The 12,141-nt window shown below is 49.3% G+C and overlaps 3 protein-coding genes across 4 annotated transcripts; 1 reads left to right on the top strand and 2 right to left on the bottom strand.

The window, feature by feature from the left end:
* Positions 1-261: 261 nt before the first annotated feature.
* Positions 262-3,460, top strand: vps26c (VPS26 endosomal protein sorting factor C). The gene is made up of 8 exons (XM_086131436.1): positions 262-449; positions 780-923; positions 1,308-1,457; positions 1,627-1,707; positions 1,817-1,891; positions 1,985-2,135; positions 2,476-2,628; positions 3,331-3,460. Exons 1-8 carry the CDS (start codon positions 393-395, stop codon positions 3,411-3,413), a joined length of 894 nt encoding a protein of 297 aa, XP_085987562.1. The 5' UTR covers positions 262-392; the 3' UTR covers positions 3,414-3,460.
* LOC147194190 (uncharacterized) lies at positions 2,798-6,771 on the bottom strand. Its single transcript, XM_086131432.1, has 2 exons — positions 6,150-6,771; positions 2,798-5,534 (listed from the first exon to the last, which is right to left on the bottom strand). The coding sequence occupies exons 1-2, from the start codon at positions 6,423-6,425 to the stop codon at positions 3,714-3,716; spliced, it is 2,097 nt and encodes a 698-aa protein (XP_085987558.1). The 5' UTR covers positions 6,426-6,771; the 3' UTR covers positions 2,798-3,713.
* A 138-nt stretch (positions 6,772-6,909) lies between these two features.
* kcnj15 (potassium inwardly rectifying channel subfamily J member 15) lies at positions 6,910-11,867 on the bottom strand. 2 transcript variants are annotated; one of them, XM_086131434.1, is made up of 3 exons: positions 11,698-11,867; positions 10,927-11,024; positions 6,910-10,831 (listed from the first exon to the last, which is right to left on the bottom strand). In XM_086131434.1, exons 2-3 carry the CDS (start codon positions 10,929-10,931, stop codon positions 9,808-9,810), a joined length of 1,029 nt encoding a protein of 342 aa, XP_085987560.1. In that variant the 5' UTR covers positions 10,932-11,024; positions 11,698-11,867; the 3' UTR covers positions 6,910-9,807. The 2 variants fall into 2 exon arrangements, with proteins under 2 accessions (XP_085987560.1, XP_085987561.1); XM_086131435.1 differs by lacking the exon at positions 10,927-11,024 and having other exon boundaries at positions 6,910-10,875; positions 11,698-11,866.
* Between the last annotated feature and the right edge of the window lie 274 nt (positions 11,868-12,141).

Raw genomic sequence — 12,141 nt, 5'->3', positions numbered from 1 at the left:
CATATACTGTATATTGATTTATTGTAACAAAAAAATCGAATGCTTGTAAGGTAACTAAATGACGCATTTCAAAATAAAACTACAAAAACAAGTGTTTTCTCTATTTGTTGAGAAAATCTTCTCACTTTCAAAATACAATATAGTATAATTATTATCGGTTAAATGGTTCGGAAACAAGATGCAAATAGCGCCCACTATCATAAATGAGATTAAAATACCTTTACGTCGAAAACTTTACCTGAAAAGTCTCTGGGAGACTTGCCTTGTTTCCGTTTATATCCCGGAAGTAAGCACGTAAGCTATCTAACTCGGCCAAAACCCCCAAACAAGTCAAGTTCTTCAGCATGAAATTTTTACCCTCTAACGACTGGGTTGGCGTGTGACGACCGGAGATGAGCGTCACGTTGGACATACGACTAAAAAGGGCCAACAAAGTTTATCATGAGGGTGTAAGTACGTGGATCGTGAAGTGATGCTAATGGGCTATGCTAAGTTTGACAGAGGAGGAGGCGCCGTCCTCCTTATCTCATGACTTGCGCCTCATTTACTTTTCTTCACACTCAAATGAGCTTTTTCCTCCCACAACCTGCGCACGTGTGTGTGTATTGATATCTATCTATCTATCTATCTATCTATCTATCTATCTATAAAGTTCTTCTTTTGCATATAATACATGTGTACCCCTTTACTAATTTGGGACTCCTAACCAGTAATAGATCGGGTTCTGTCTTCACAGGTGACACAAGCAGTAGGTAACGTGTTTGTCTCTCATCGTGCAGGAGTCTGTGGCCGGCATTATCGTGCTGTCATGCAAGGAGGCGATGCAGCATCATGGAATCTCCCTGAGCATGGAGGGCCTGGTCAACCTGCAGCTGAGCTCCAAGAGCGTGGGTGTCTTTGAGGCCTTCTACAACTCGGTCAAGGTAAGTTGAAAAGAGATCAATAATGTTCATATAGCTGAGGTCAGAAAGTACCGACCTCGCATTTCTTGTCGTACTGTCTTTGTTAGGGCACTGGAGCTCAAGGATCTCCACTTGTTTGCCTTTCTGTGACTTTTCCAGTCCCAGCCGCTCTCTGTTGCCACTGTGAAACTTTCAGGCGGTTATAGTTGCAACACACTCAACAGAGAGTCGCAGAAAGGCACAGAAGTGGACGTCCACAGAATGTAAAAAAAAAAAAAAAAAAAAAAAAAAGCACAGACGTTGATCATGTACTCTAAAGTTGAACGATTTTAATCATCACTCACCCGTTTGGTTCTCTCGATTTGATTGCAAGTTCACTGACTGCATTTGACGTTGCTTCTGCAGCCCATCTCGCTGATCAGCTGCAACATTGAGGTGGCCAAGGCCGGCAAGATCCCAGGAGGCAAGACCGAGATCCCTTTCGAGTTACCCCTCAATGCCAAAGGCAACAAAGCTCTGTACGAGACCTACCACGGGGTCTTCATCAACATCCAGGTTAGCGCACAACACAAGCACATGGGCCGTCCCCCCCCGTCCCCCCGTCTGCCTCGCTTCTCGCCGTTTCTCTGCATTTGTCCATAATAGTCCTGCGTATTTTGAGTCAAGCACCACTTTGACTCGGCCAAAATTCTAACATAGCCCAAATGTTGGTGGTTGCATGCAGTACACTCTCCGCTGTGACTTGAAGCGCTCCCTGCTGGCCAAAGACCTCAGCAAGAGCTGCGAATTCATCGTGCACTGTCAGGTTGGGAAAATGAACTCACTCGATATACGGCGATGCCTTGACATGCGAGTTGAAGTTGTTCCATGAGCACGTTCGTTATCTCTAAAGGTTCATTTCTAACCATCTTTAGCCCCAGAAAGTAAACGTCGGCGCCAACCCGGTCAACTTCACCATCACCCCCGACACCCTGCAGAACATCCGCGAGGTGGCGCAAACCTTTTGATTTCATTGCCGTTCAAGCCGCCCGCTTGCCGTCAAGACTCAAACGCGCTCACTCGCGCGTCGTCTTGGTCCTCAGCGGAGTTTGCTGCCGAGGTTTTTCATCCGAGGCCACCTGGACAACACCACCTGCGTCGTAAGCCGCCCGCTGACCGGAGAGGTGGTGGTGGAGAGTTCCGACGTCGCCGTCAAGAGCGTCGAGCTCCAGCTGATTCGAGTGGAGACCTGCGGTAAGGACCTTGGCCATGTTCTTTTTAGTTTCATTGGATTTTTTTATTTTTGTCAGAAAACCGGAAGAACGCCATCTCGCGGATGGACAAATCAACAAGAGGTCCGAGGGACCCCTCCCCCCACCCGACCCCCTTTATTTTGCACATGTCCAGCGAGGAGCACATTTTCTTTGCGGCCACGTGCCTTCAGTCGACATCAAAGCAGTTTACAATTTCTGACATTAGGAGGAAGGCGACAATACTACAAAGCGATCAAATAAAATGTTCAAGGTTCAGTATTTTGTGAGTTTTTTTTTTTTTTTTTAAATTTGGAGACGCCCGTCGCGAATGTCTTGTCCAGGCTGCGCCGAAGGCTACGCCCGAGACGCCACCGAGATCCAAAACATCCAGATAGGCGAGGGCGACGTGTGCCGCGGGCTGCCCATTCCCATCTACATGGTGTTCCCCAGGCTCTTCACCTGTCCCACCCTGGAGACCACCAACTTCAAAGTCGGTCAGTAGGCTTTTCACATTTTGACATGCGACCCGTTCACTGCCCCACCGTTTTCAAAGTAGAGGTCCCCGCATTCGTGTGGGAGCGCGCGGCTTGCCAAAAACGCATGTTTCTGAGCAAAAAGCGGAGAAAATGAGCCTTTTATGAAACAAAAGCAAAGGTCGGGGTATTTTGATGGCAGGTAATTTATTCACAGATATACGAGTACGAAAAACACTGCGAGTGGCGCTGACTCGCCACATAGCTCGAGTTGCACATCATGTGTCTTGTTATTATTTTTTAATATCATTCAACCCCGTGACCCGCATCATCTTTTCTCACATGCATGACACATTTTCTCCCAAGTGCCATGACACTCACGGGTACTCGGCTCCAGTATCGGCGGCCTAATCTTGTCCCTGGTGGTGGATGTGTCTCGCCCAGTTTTCTAGTTTTCACATCGATTAATAACAAAAATGAATACATATTTTAACGACATAAATGAATGCACAAAATATGACACAACTCTTGATTATGTAAATACTTGGTGGGCTGCACTTTGCCCACCCCTGGGGTGGAGTAACGACTCCACTTACATATGGAAATACAAGAAAGAAATTTTAAAAAAATAAATAAATCCATGCGATGACGTAGCAAGCGTTCGTCGTGACGCCGGCATCTCGCGGTTCATATGATGAGCTAAGATTCGCGTTTTCCTCGCAGAGTTTGAAGTCAACGTCGTCATCGTGCTCCATGACGACCACCTGATCAGCGAGAACTTCCCTCTGAAGCTGTGCAGGGTCTGAGTCGAGAGGAGTCGGCGTATGGATGAATAAAAGAGTTGAAGAATCAAGGTTTGATTCCTTTTATTCCACCCAAAAGTGTCGTTTTGCCCCGAATGAAGCGTTGAGGTCACTGCAAACCCACTGTATCGCTACGTGTTGGAAAAGGTGAGCGGGCAACTCCCAGTCCAACGGAGTCCGTGTCTGTAGCTGAGCGAGTCCAAGATTCATCCGGCACCTTCGGCTCGGAACTCGGGCGCTGGATGTTGGCAGTTTGTGGCGGTCGGGTCACGCGATCTACCCGACCGATACGTCCGATGGGGATCAGCGACACGGATAGCAGCACATGATGGATGACAAGGGGCTGGGGGGCGCATCCCTGGGGGCTTTGAGTTGCACCGTGAGATGCTTCATGACCACGTCGTCAAAATACGCCTCGTCCAACGTCACGGCCTCCACCAGTTTATCGGGCGTGCCGAACTCGGCCAGCAGATTTTTCACCACGGGTACGATCACCTCCTCCACGTTGGCCAGCGTCTCGATGTTGTCCATGTGCCCCGGGCTGATCTCCTGCAGCGCCCTGGACGACAGATGCTGCACGACCAGCATCAGGGCGTCCGGCTTCAGAGACCTCTTGCACTTCCTGGGCAGGCGGTGGCCCAGCTGCGTTGCCAGCGTGAAGGCCAAGACCTCGCTCAAGTCCTTCAAGGACAGGGGTTCCGAGTCGGAAGAGGCCGAGGTCCTGGCGCGGCTTTCGCGGACGCTTGAGGAAAATCTCCGCCCGTCGTCCTTGGCCGGCTCATCCGAGCTCCTTTCGGAGAGCTGGTCTTCCGGGTCGTCGCCCGTGTTGAGCGCCGTGACGACCAGCTGGTTGATCTCGCCGACGGCGCCGGACACTTCGTCGGCGTACGTCTCGCCGTCCTCCGTCTCCAGCCAGAGCAGCAGCTGCTGCAGGAACCTCCAGGCCGCGTCCTCCGTCATGGCGTACAGGACCTCGGGGGAGAACTTCTGCCCGCCGTCCCAGTTCTTCTTCCCCCGCCGGCCCCACAGCACCGAGTCCACGAAAGGCGTGTTGGAGCGGCTGGAGGGCACCTCGTACACTTCGCTCTGACAGGACATGATGTACTCGTACAGGCGAGAGGTGAGATCCTGAGAGAAGCTCCGCAGCTTCTCGTCCATGTAGCGCTGGATTTTGGCAGCGCGGGCTTCCGGTTCCAACTTGCTGAGGTCTTCGAACAGCTTGGCCACCATCTCTTGGATGGCCTCGAACTCGAGCTTGGGATGCTGCGACGGCCTGACGTGCAAAGTGCTGGACCTGAAGGTGCCTTTGGAGTCCCCTCTCGGGGACCTTTGCTGGTCCGGCTTGAGGCACACCAGGCAGCCCTCTTGGTTCTTGAAGGCGCGCTTGAGTCCTCCCAACATGCGCGCAAACTGCATGCGCGCAAACTTAAAGAAGCGCGACTTGCGCATGGCGAGGCTGCCGTGCTCGCCGGCCGTCTCCTGCGAGTTAAAGAAATTTTTGACTTTGTTGGAAATGAGCTTCAGGTTGAGGTTGAAGCGCGTCAGTCTTTCCGCGCGGTCTCCGGAGCCGCCGAAGGGCTCCTGGATGATGCTTCTGGTGATGTCCAACGCAGTCAGCTGAGCGCTTTGCGTGAGCCCCGAGTCGAGGCTCTCGGTCACCACGTACAAGTGCTCAGAGTGTTGGCTCGCCGTCTCGACGTCGATCGGTTTTTCCTTGGGTTTTTCGCCCTGGCTACCGCGGGACCACTTGAGTAGGATCCCGCTCACGGCGTCCGTCATGTCGCCGGCTTTCATGGCGGAGCGCCCGCACAGCACCACGCACGGCGTGCGGGCCCGAGCGAACACCTGCCTCAGATACTCCACGGCTTTGCGGAAGATGGAGGCCAGGTTGCCCACGCTGGACATGGTGCCCCGGATGAAGAGGGTGGGGTCCGACGGCCACTCGCTCGTGTTCCGGGCCACGGACAAGGCCGACGTCACCCGGTGCTTCACCTCCGACTCCACCAGAGTGGTGAGCTCCCCCGCGCCCTCGTACTTCTGCGGCGGGAGGTCCAGGGCGGCCGCAAAGGTCTCCGTCAGGCACTCGCTCAGCTTCGGACTGCACCGGTCGATGGCCTTAATCACCTAAAGTGGCGGCAAGTCGTATTAGTGAATTAAAAAAAAAAATTTTTTTTAGGGCATCGCTTTGTATTTTAGATCTGATCATGGGTTAGCCATGAAGAAATGACGTTTCTGCAATGCAAAGTAGCCAATGTACCGCTTCTATTATTGGGCATGTTCACCATCCTCAGAAAATGTAACCGTTCATGTCCCCCGAACGCCCCGAAGAAAAAAAACGGGACAGCCTCGGTTCGGCCGCCGGTGCCGAGGCCGTACACCGCATCAAACTGGTCTGCGGAGCTCCCATCCCGGATGGATGCCGTTTTCCAAAGGTGATGCGCAAGAAAGCCACTTGGAACTGTGGAACTGGTGGTCTGAAAAGAAACTTTCAGCTCAAACGATGTCAAGAGTGTGGGCCTCTCACGTGCACGAGCTTTGGGACCTTGTCGCGGAGGAGCGGAAGAGGATTTCAGATTCCCGAGAGGGTTAAGGCAGTGCTGGAAAATGACGGTGCCGACATTAAGGGTGAGCTTGCATTTATTCCGATTTTAAATCAATTTTCCTTCTGTTGAATCCGTTTGTACGACCCGGCAGACTTTGCAAAGAAACGACCATGTTTTTTTTTTTCTTGATTCCTACCCGAGAACAGATTCCGAGTCCTTCTTTTCCACCGATCCTGACCGGCGTCTGAGACTCTTGTCCTCGCAGGTGATCGGTGATGGCGGGCAGCAGGTGCCTCACCACGTCGGAGGAGATCCTCTGGATCACGTCGCCGATGGTGTCGGCGATGATGGCCTTGGTCTCCGAGTCGGGGGTTCCCGCCACGAGGAGAGCCCACTGGGCCGCCGAGATCTGCTCAAAGCTGGTTTTCACCAGCTCCAGGATGACTTCCTTCGGGAAAATTTCGGCCTCCATCTCGAGGTGGCTTGGACACGATTTCACGAGTCGGACGACGTCATCGATTTTGACGACGCCTGACGACTGATGACTGAAACGTCAAAAATCTCAATGGAGATGAGGTTTGTGAGGCAAAAACAAGTTTTGCTGACACTCAGAATTTCCTCATTGAATGTGACTGAGAGTCCAAGGTCAATTCTAGAGGGGGGGACAAAAAACAACAGGAAAAGTCACATTTATGCGGAATACCGTAATTGCTGTGATGGGCTCATTTTATTGCTTTTGCATTCTGCATTGATTTTCACATATTGACTTCTTGAGCTTCTGTAAAGTCTTGTTTGTGTGAGCTGTGTTTTCGCGCGTTGCTGGAAAAACCAACTCAAGACTTTTGGAAGCAAAACAAAACCCCACTCATTCCCTTCAATCCCACCGCGATAGTGGTAAACCATTCTATATATAAGTGGTTAGCGTATTAAAAAAAAAAAAAAAAGTACAGCTCATCCAGTCTTCTAAATCTTTATTAATAACAGTTTGCGGTTCTTCAGAACGTGAAGAAAGATTGCTGACCCAGTCCTTTCTTTGCATACTCCCTTATGTCCAGTTGAGTCATGATGTCTGATTTCTTGAGCACCGCAACTTTTTCCGCGCGTTCAAGGCATGTTGGGGTGCCCCCTGTGCTCAACAAAACATTCCATCTCCTGTGTTTCTTCAAATTGGCTTTTTCTCGTCACCGATCTTTCTCTTCAGGGTCGGGTTTGAGAAAGACGGCGCTGGGACTGGGTGACACAATATCTTTCTTTTCCTTTCACATGCTGTCACTTAAGAATTTGTTTCGCCATAAGCATCACATGGCCAAAAAAAAATGGGGGTGCCATACTAACATTAAACTTTGATGTCAGCTAGGGGGATGCTGGAATTGGCCCCCGGGCTCTGAGTTTGAGGCCCCTGATGTACAAGATATCATACCAACTATTGTATTTGCATGTCATCAATGCTCTCAAGGAATGGGAGCTGAATACGGGCAAGATGTAATCAAAAGCCTTCATGTTGCGCTCACCCTGGTAAGCACACCTACTGCGAGCATTTCGTCAGTGGTCATCAGAAATAGTAACTGAATACAACCTCAAGTCAACGTCTTCATCGTCTGCTGTAGCTTTTTGTCTATGCTGGTTGTTACCTCCATGTTAGCATTTTTAAGAATGCCATTAGTACCTGTAATTCGGTTTATTTTATTTTTTTGCGGTTTTTCTCCTACATTTTATATTTAAACATCTCACTAAATTCTCGTCCCCCTACCAAAGTAATATTCCTGCAGCATTTCTTCATAATCATACGTTCATTGAGTTGTGAACTTGTAAATGTCAGTGTGACTCACCTGTGTAGGCAAAAAAAAAAGGGGAAAAAAACTGCGATTCTTTACAGCATTGTAAGCATTCAAATAGATGACAAATAACAAATGGAGTATTTGTGTAACTTTTGCAGGAGCCGAGTAACAAGAGGACTCACAACACAGGAGCTCGAGTCGCGCACTCGCATTCACAGTGTGACGTCACGGCGACACATGGGCCACCACAGACAGACGTTGGGCGCGCGCCAGTGACGTCAGCTTTTGTACAAAGATCTAAAGCCGACGCCGCACGTGTGAGCGCAATTTTGTGGACCCGAACCTGTGACGTCACCACCCGGGCTCCGAAGCGACCCCGAAAGATGGAAGGCGCGAAGTTTTGTTCGAGGTGTACCCCGTCGACGAGCAGGTAGGGAGGCCTTCTTTCTCATCTCCTCCCAAACCGATTGGGGAAAAACGGTTTTGTTTAGTTTTTTTTTTTGTCAAAAAAGTGTGTGCAAAATATTCACATACTAATATCTCAAATGCAAAACTGAAATACCTGTTTCTGTTGTGCGTATGAGAACGTATCAGAGTTTTCGTGAGAGGTAACGCTGACTTATGTGCTGAAGACCACTCTTACAGCTAACAGGCGGCTGTCTATTAGTCTGTACTCTGTTACAATGAAACGTGCTCAAGTAGGATCACAAAATTAATTGTTTAAAAAAAAGTCCAAATTGAACTGCTGTATTTCTGTAATTTTTATGTCGCATACTGTATTTCAAACTTTTGTCAACCGTCAAAACAAATCAAGACGGCGTTGATGCCGTTCCACTAAAGTCCCTTAAACGTTGTTAGCTTGAATTTCAAACCGATGTCAAGTGTCAAAACAAATCAAGAAGGAACTGCGAACACCCTTCATGTCATTGCAGCTCCACTTAAGTCCTGTCGACATCATTGGCTAGTTTCAAACAAATCAAGATGTTTATTCTGTTTGGCTAGTCGCAGTTCCCCATATGTCCTGTAGGTGTCAGTAGTGTGCATTTCAAATACATGTAGTGGTACATTGTCAAATAAAATCAAGATGACATTTGTACAATTTAACTATAAGTCCCGGGGGTGTTTTCTTGCGCATGTCCATTTTGGTTAGATACACCGATCACATTTTGCGCAAAATCTCGACAGTAAGGCTCTTGCTCTGGCCAAGCCTAATAAAACTACCCAGCGCTATGAAATGGTGGTCATCTTTGACCTCAGCTAGCTCAGCACTTCCCAAAGTAAAATTTGGTTTACCTTTTAGCAACGTCGCTCTTAAAATGAGCGAGGATGAGGAATTAGATGGGCGAGGGAGAGAACGTAACCACTTTCTGGATAGCCAGCGTCGGGTCGCGCCACTGGACATAAAGCAGCCAAACGTGACGACAGCCAACGGCACCCAAAATTGACTTGAATGTGTCATTCTGTTTATATACGGTACATTATGTCAGTGAAAAGATGAATCGTGTTTTGGAGCCTTGAGTGTTTATAGCAAACAGTTTCGGTTCTTGTCACAAGAAGAGCGCGAAGTTGACAACGAAAGAGAAAACAAATACGACAAACATTTTTTGTAGTGAAAGCCTTAAAACGGATCACATTTTACTCCGGGACATATTAAATTTCAGTTTGTAACACCCCCCCACCCACAAAAATCACAAATGACGTTATTAGCATGTGCTAACTAATGCTGCCAAAACTAAGCTGCCTTCACTGTGGCCGAGTAGCTACAAGTCGTAGCGACAGTCTGCATTATTTTTATTCGACAACTACCTAAATGTCTGTCCCCGTATTCGTATTTCTACTGCTACGTGTGAATATCAATTTCGTAGCTTAGCATGAAGCATCCAAGCATTTCTGATTAACCTTCAGTCTGCTACCATCTAGGCTGTTTTTCCCCTTTTTCTTCGTTGAATGATATGGTTTGGTAAGTTGGTTTTCATAAAAGTAGACATTTTCAAAACATTTGTAGGACTTTGGATGAGGAGTCCCAAACCCGAGCGTAACATTTCCCCGCTTCCAGGCCCGAATCAACGCAGCCAGCTACTCCTTCTTGTAGTTCTCCTCCAGCTTGAGCTTTTCCGCGTTGTTGAGGGACGCGGCGTCGCTGCTGACCTGAACTTTGTCAAAGAAGTTGAAGTCCGCCACGTATCTCCCGCCGGCCGTGGTGAAAATCACCGGCTTGAACTCGTAGCCCCAGAGGATCTCGCCGGGCACGTAGGACGTCCTGCTTTGCGTCGTCGCCGCCGTGGACTCCATGGTGGCGTTGAGCGTCACCAGCAGCTCCATCTGGCGGCCGTGCAGATTTTCGGCGCTGAGCCCGGCCAAGGGGCTGCGCTCATCCAGGATGTGGTAGAAAGTGAGCGGGAGGATGAGGAACGGGCAATCGCTGCTGGAGTCCACGAAGAAGTTCACCGAAGTCTGGTGGACTTGGGTCTTCTCGCCCTCTCGGGTGACGTTGGCGTGGAAGAGCTTGCCGGTGAGCTGGCACTGGATGAGCGGACTCTTGCGCATGTTGGCGACCTGAATCATGAGGCGGAATTGCCCCTGCCGGCGGCACACCACCGCGCGGCGGCTGAACTTGATGGTCTCGGCTCGCTTCTTGGGGCGCGCCAACTTGGCCAGGAAGGCCCCCGTCACGAAGATCTCGGCCAGCCCGGTGATGACCAGCTGGGCCACCAAGGTGAAGATGGCCAGCGGGCAGTCCTCGGTGATGTAGCGGAAGCCGTAACCGATGGTGGTCTGCGACTCCAGGGAGAAGAGGAAGGCCCCCGTGAAGGTCTTGACGTTCTCCAGGCAGGGAGTGTGGTTGGAGCTGAGGGTGGCCTCAAAGTCGCCATTGCCCATGCCGATCAAGTAGAAGAACACGCCGAAGATGAACCACGTCATGATGAAGGTGGAGGCGAACAGGGTGAGCTTGTAGCGCCACTTCATGTCCACCACCGTGGTCCAGATGTCGTGCAGGTACAGCTTGACCATGCCCTCCACGTTGTTGATGCGCACGTTGTTGTGGCCGTCTTTGGACACGATGCGCCGACGGACTTCCGCTTTCCTCGCCGCCATCACGCTGCGGGTTTAGATGCCGCCTCTCTTTTAGGACTTTAGGACGAACTGGAAAAAAAAAAAAAGAACCCGGCAAAAGCTGCGTTAAGAATCACTGACCACATTTCTTTGGCTTGTTGTCGCGCCGGTCACTGTTGTCCACTCAGAACGAATTGACAAGTCGATAACGATGCCGTTTGACTCGTTCCACTTCTGTCCTGTAGGTGGCAGTAGCATGTATTTTCAACTTGAACTGACGAAACAAATCTTACTAAAAAGTGAAAAAGAAAGATAAGATGGCGCGAGCTGACACACAAGTATGCGCTGTAAATTATTAGACGATAAGCGACTGTAGAGTTTGACCTGAAGAAATAGTCAATTAGTTCCAGCTGTATTCACTCAAAGGTTAAATATTAAACTGTCGAAATATAATACAAAGTGGCAATGTTTTTTTTTTCCATTTTACAGTATTTGCCCCGCTACATTTTTTTAATCATCTGCGCAAATGCTAATCAGTGCAATCTGCTTCCAAAAAAAAAAAAAGACTGCTGTTGAGTGCCACCCCTACCCCCTCTAAAACTCATTAAAACCAATTGCAATTAAATTACTCTCCAAAATCGTTTGGCCCTGTTGTCGAACCGCCTCAATATCGTCACGCTTAGCCGCTGCGATATGCTTTTTTTTCCCAGATATTTAAAAAACAAAAAAATTAATAAATCACACAATTTTGAAAAAGGGACGCCTCCCAGAAGCACCCAAATGTGTTGGGTCCAGTCCGTCTTGGGTCAAAGATTGCCCTTTTTTTTGGATGGGGGGGGGGGTTGAAAGGTAATTTTAGTGTCGTAAACCATTGCAGGAGAAAATAGTCCGAGAATTTGTGGCCTTTCTCACCTTTTGAACGCGTCTTCTTCTTTTGAGTCCTCACGTGCGTAATGACGCTCGTCCGTCAACATCGCCGCTCGGTTGTCGTCGTCGTCGTCGTCGTCCAAGGAGCTTCTTTCTCCTTTTGTCCCGCCTCGCCAGGTGAACTTTAGCACACTGTAGAAATGATCCAGTAATTCCCCCTCCTCCCGCCCCTCCTCTCTTGTACCTGTCCACCTGGATGGGGGGGGCAAAAAAAAAAAAAAAAAAAGCCCCTCCGGACAGACGTGATATTTTGGCTTTTTTTTTTTGTACGCTTGTTGTGGCTTTAAACATCGGCCCAGATTTACGTCAGTCCGACTCCGAAGGTCACCAAGTAAATGCTAAATAGTGGTGTGCTGCAATTAAAAACGTTATTCTTCAAAGGTTCCTCGTGGGGTGTGTGACCCAAAAACAAATTTGAACCCGGAGGAT

This window comes from Hippocampus guttulatus, chromosome 15 (assembly GCF_054856545.1).
Source record: "Hippocampus guttulatus isolate MCC_2025c chromosome 15, RoL_Hgut_1.0, whole genome shotgun sequence".
NCBI lineage: Eukaryota > Metazoa > Chordata > Actinopteri > Syngnathiformes > Syngnathidae > Hippocampus > Hippocampus guttulatus.
This window is presented reverse-complemented; position numbering and strand designations above follow the sequence as displayed.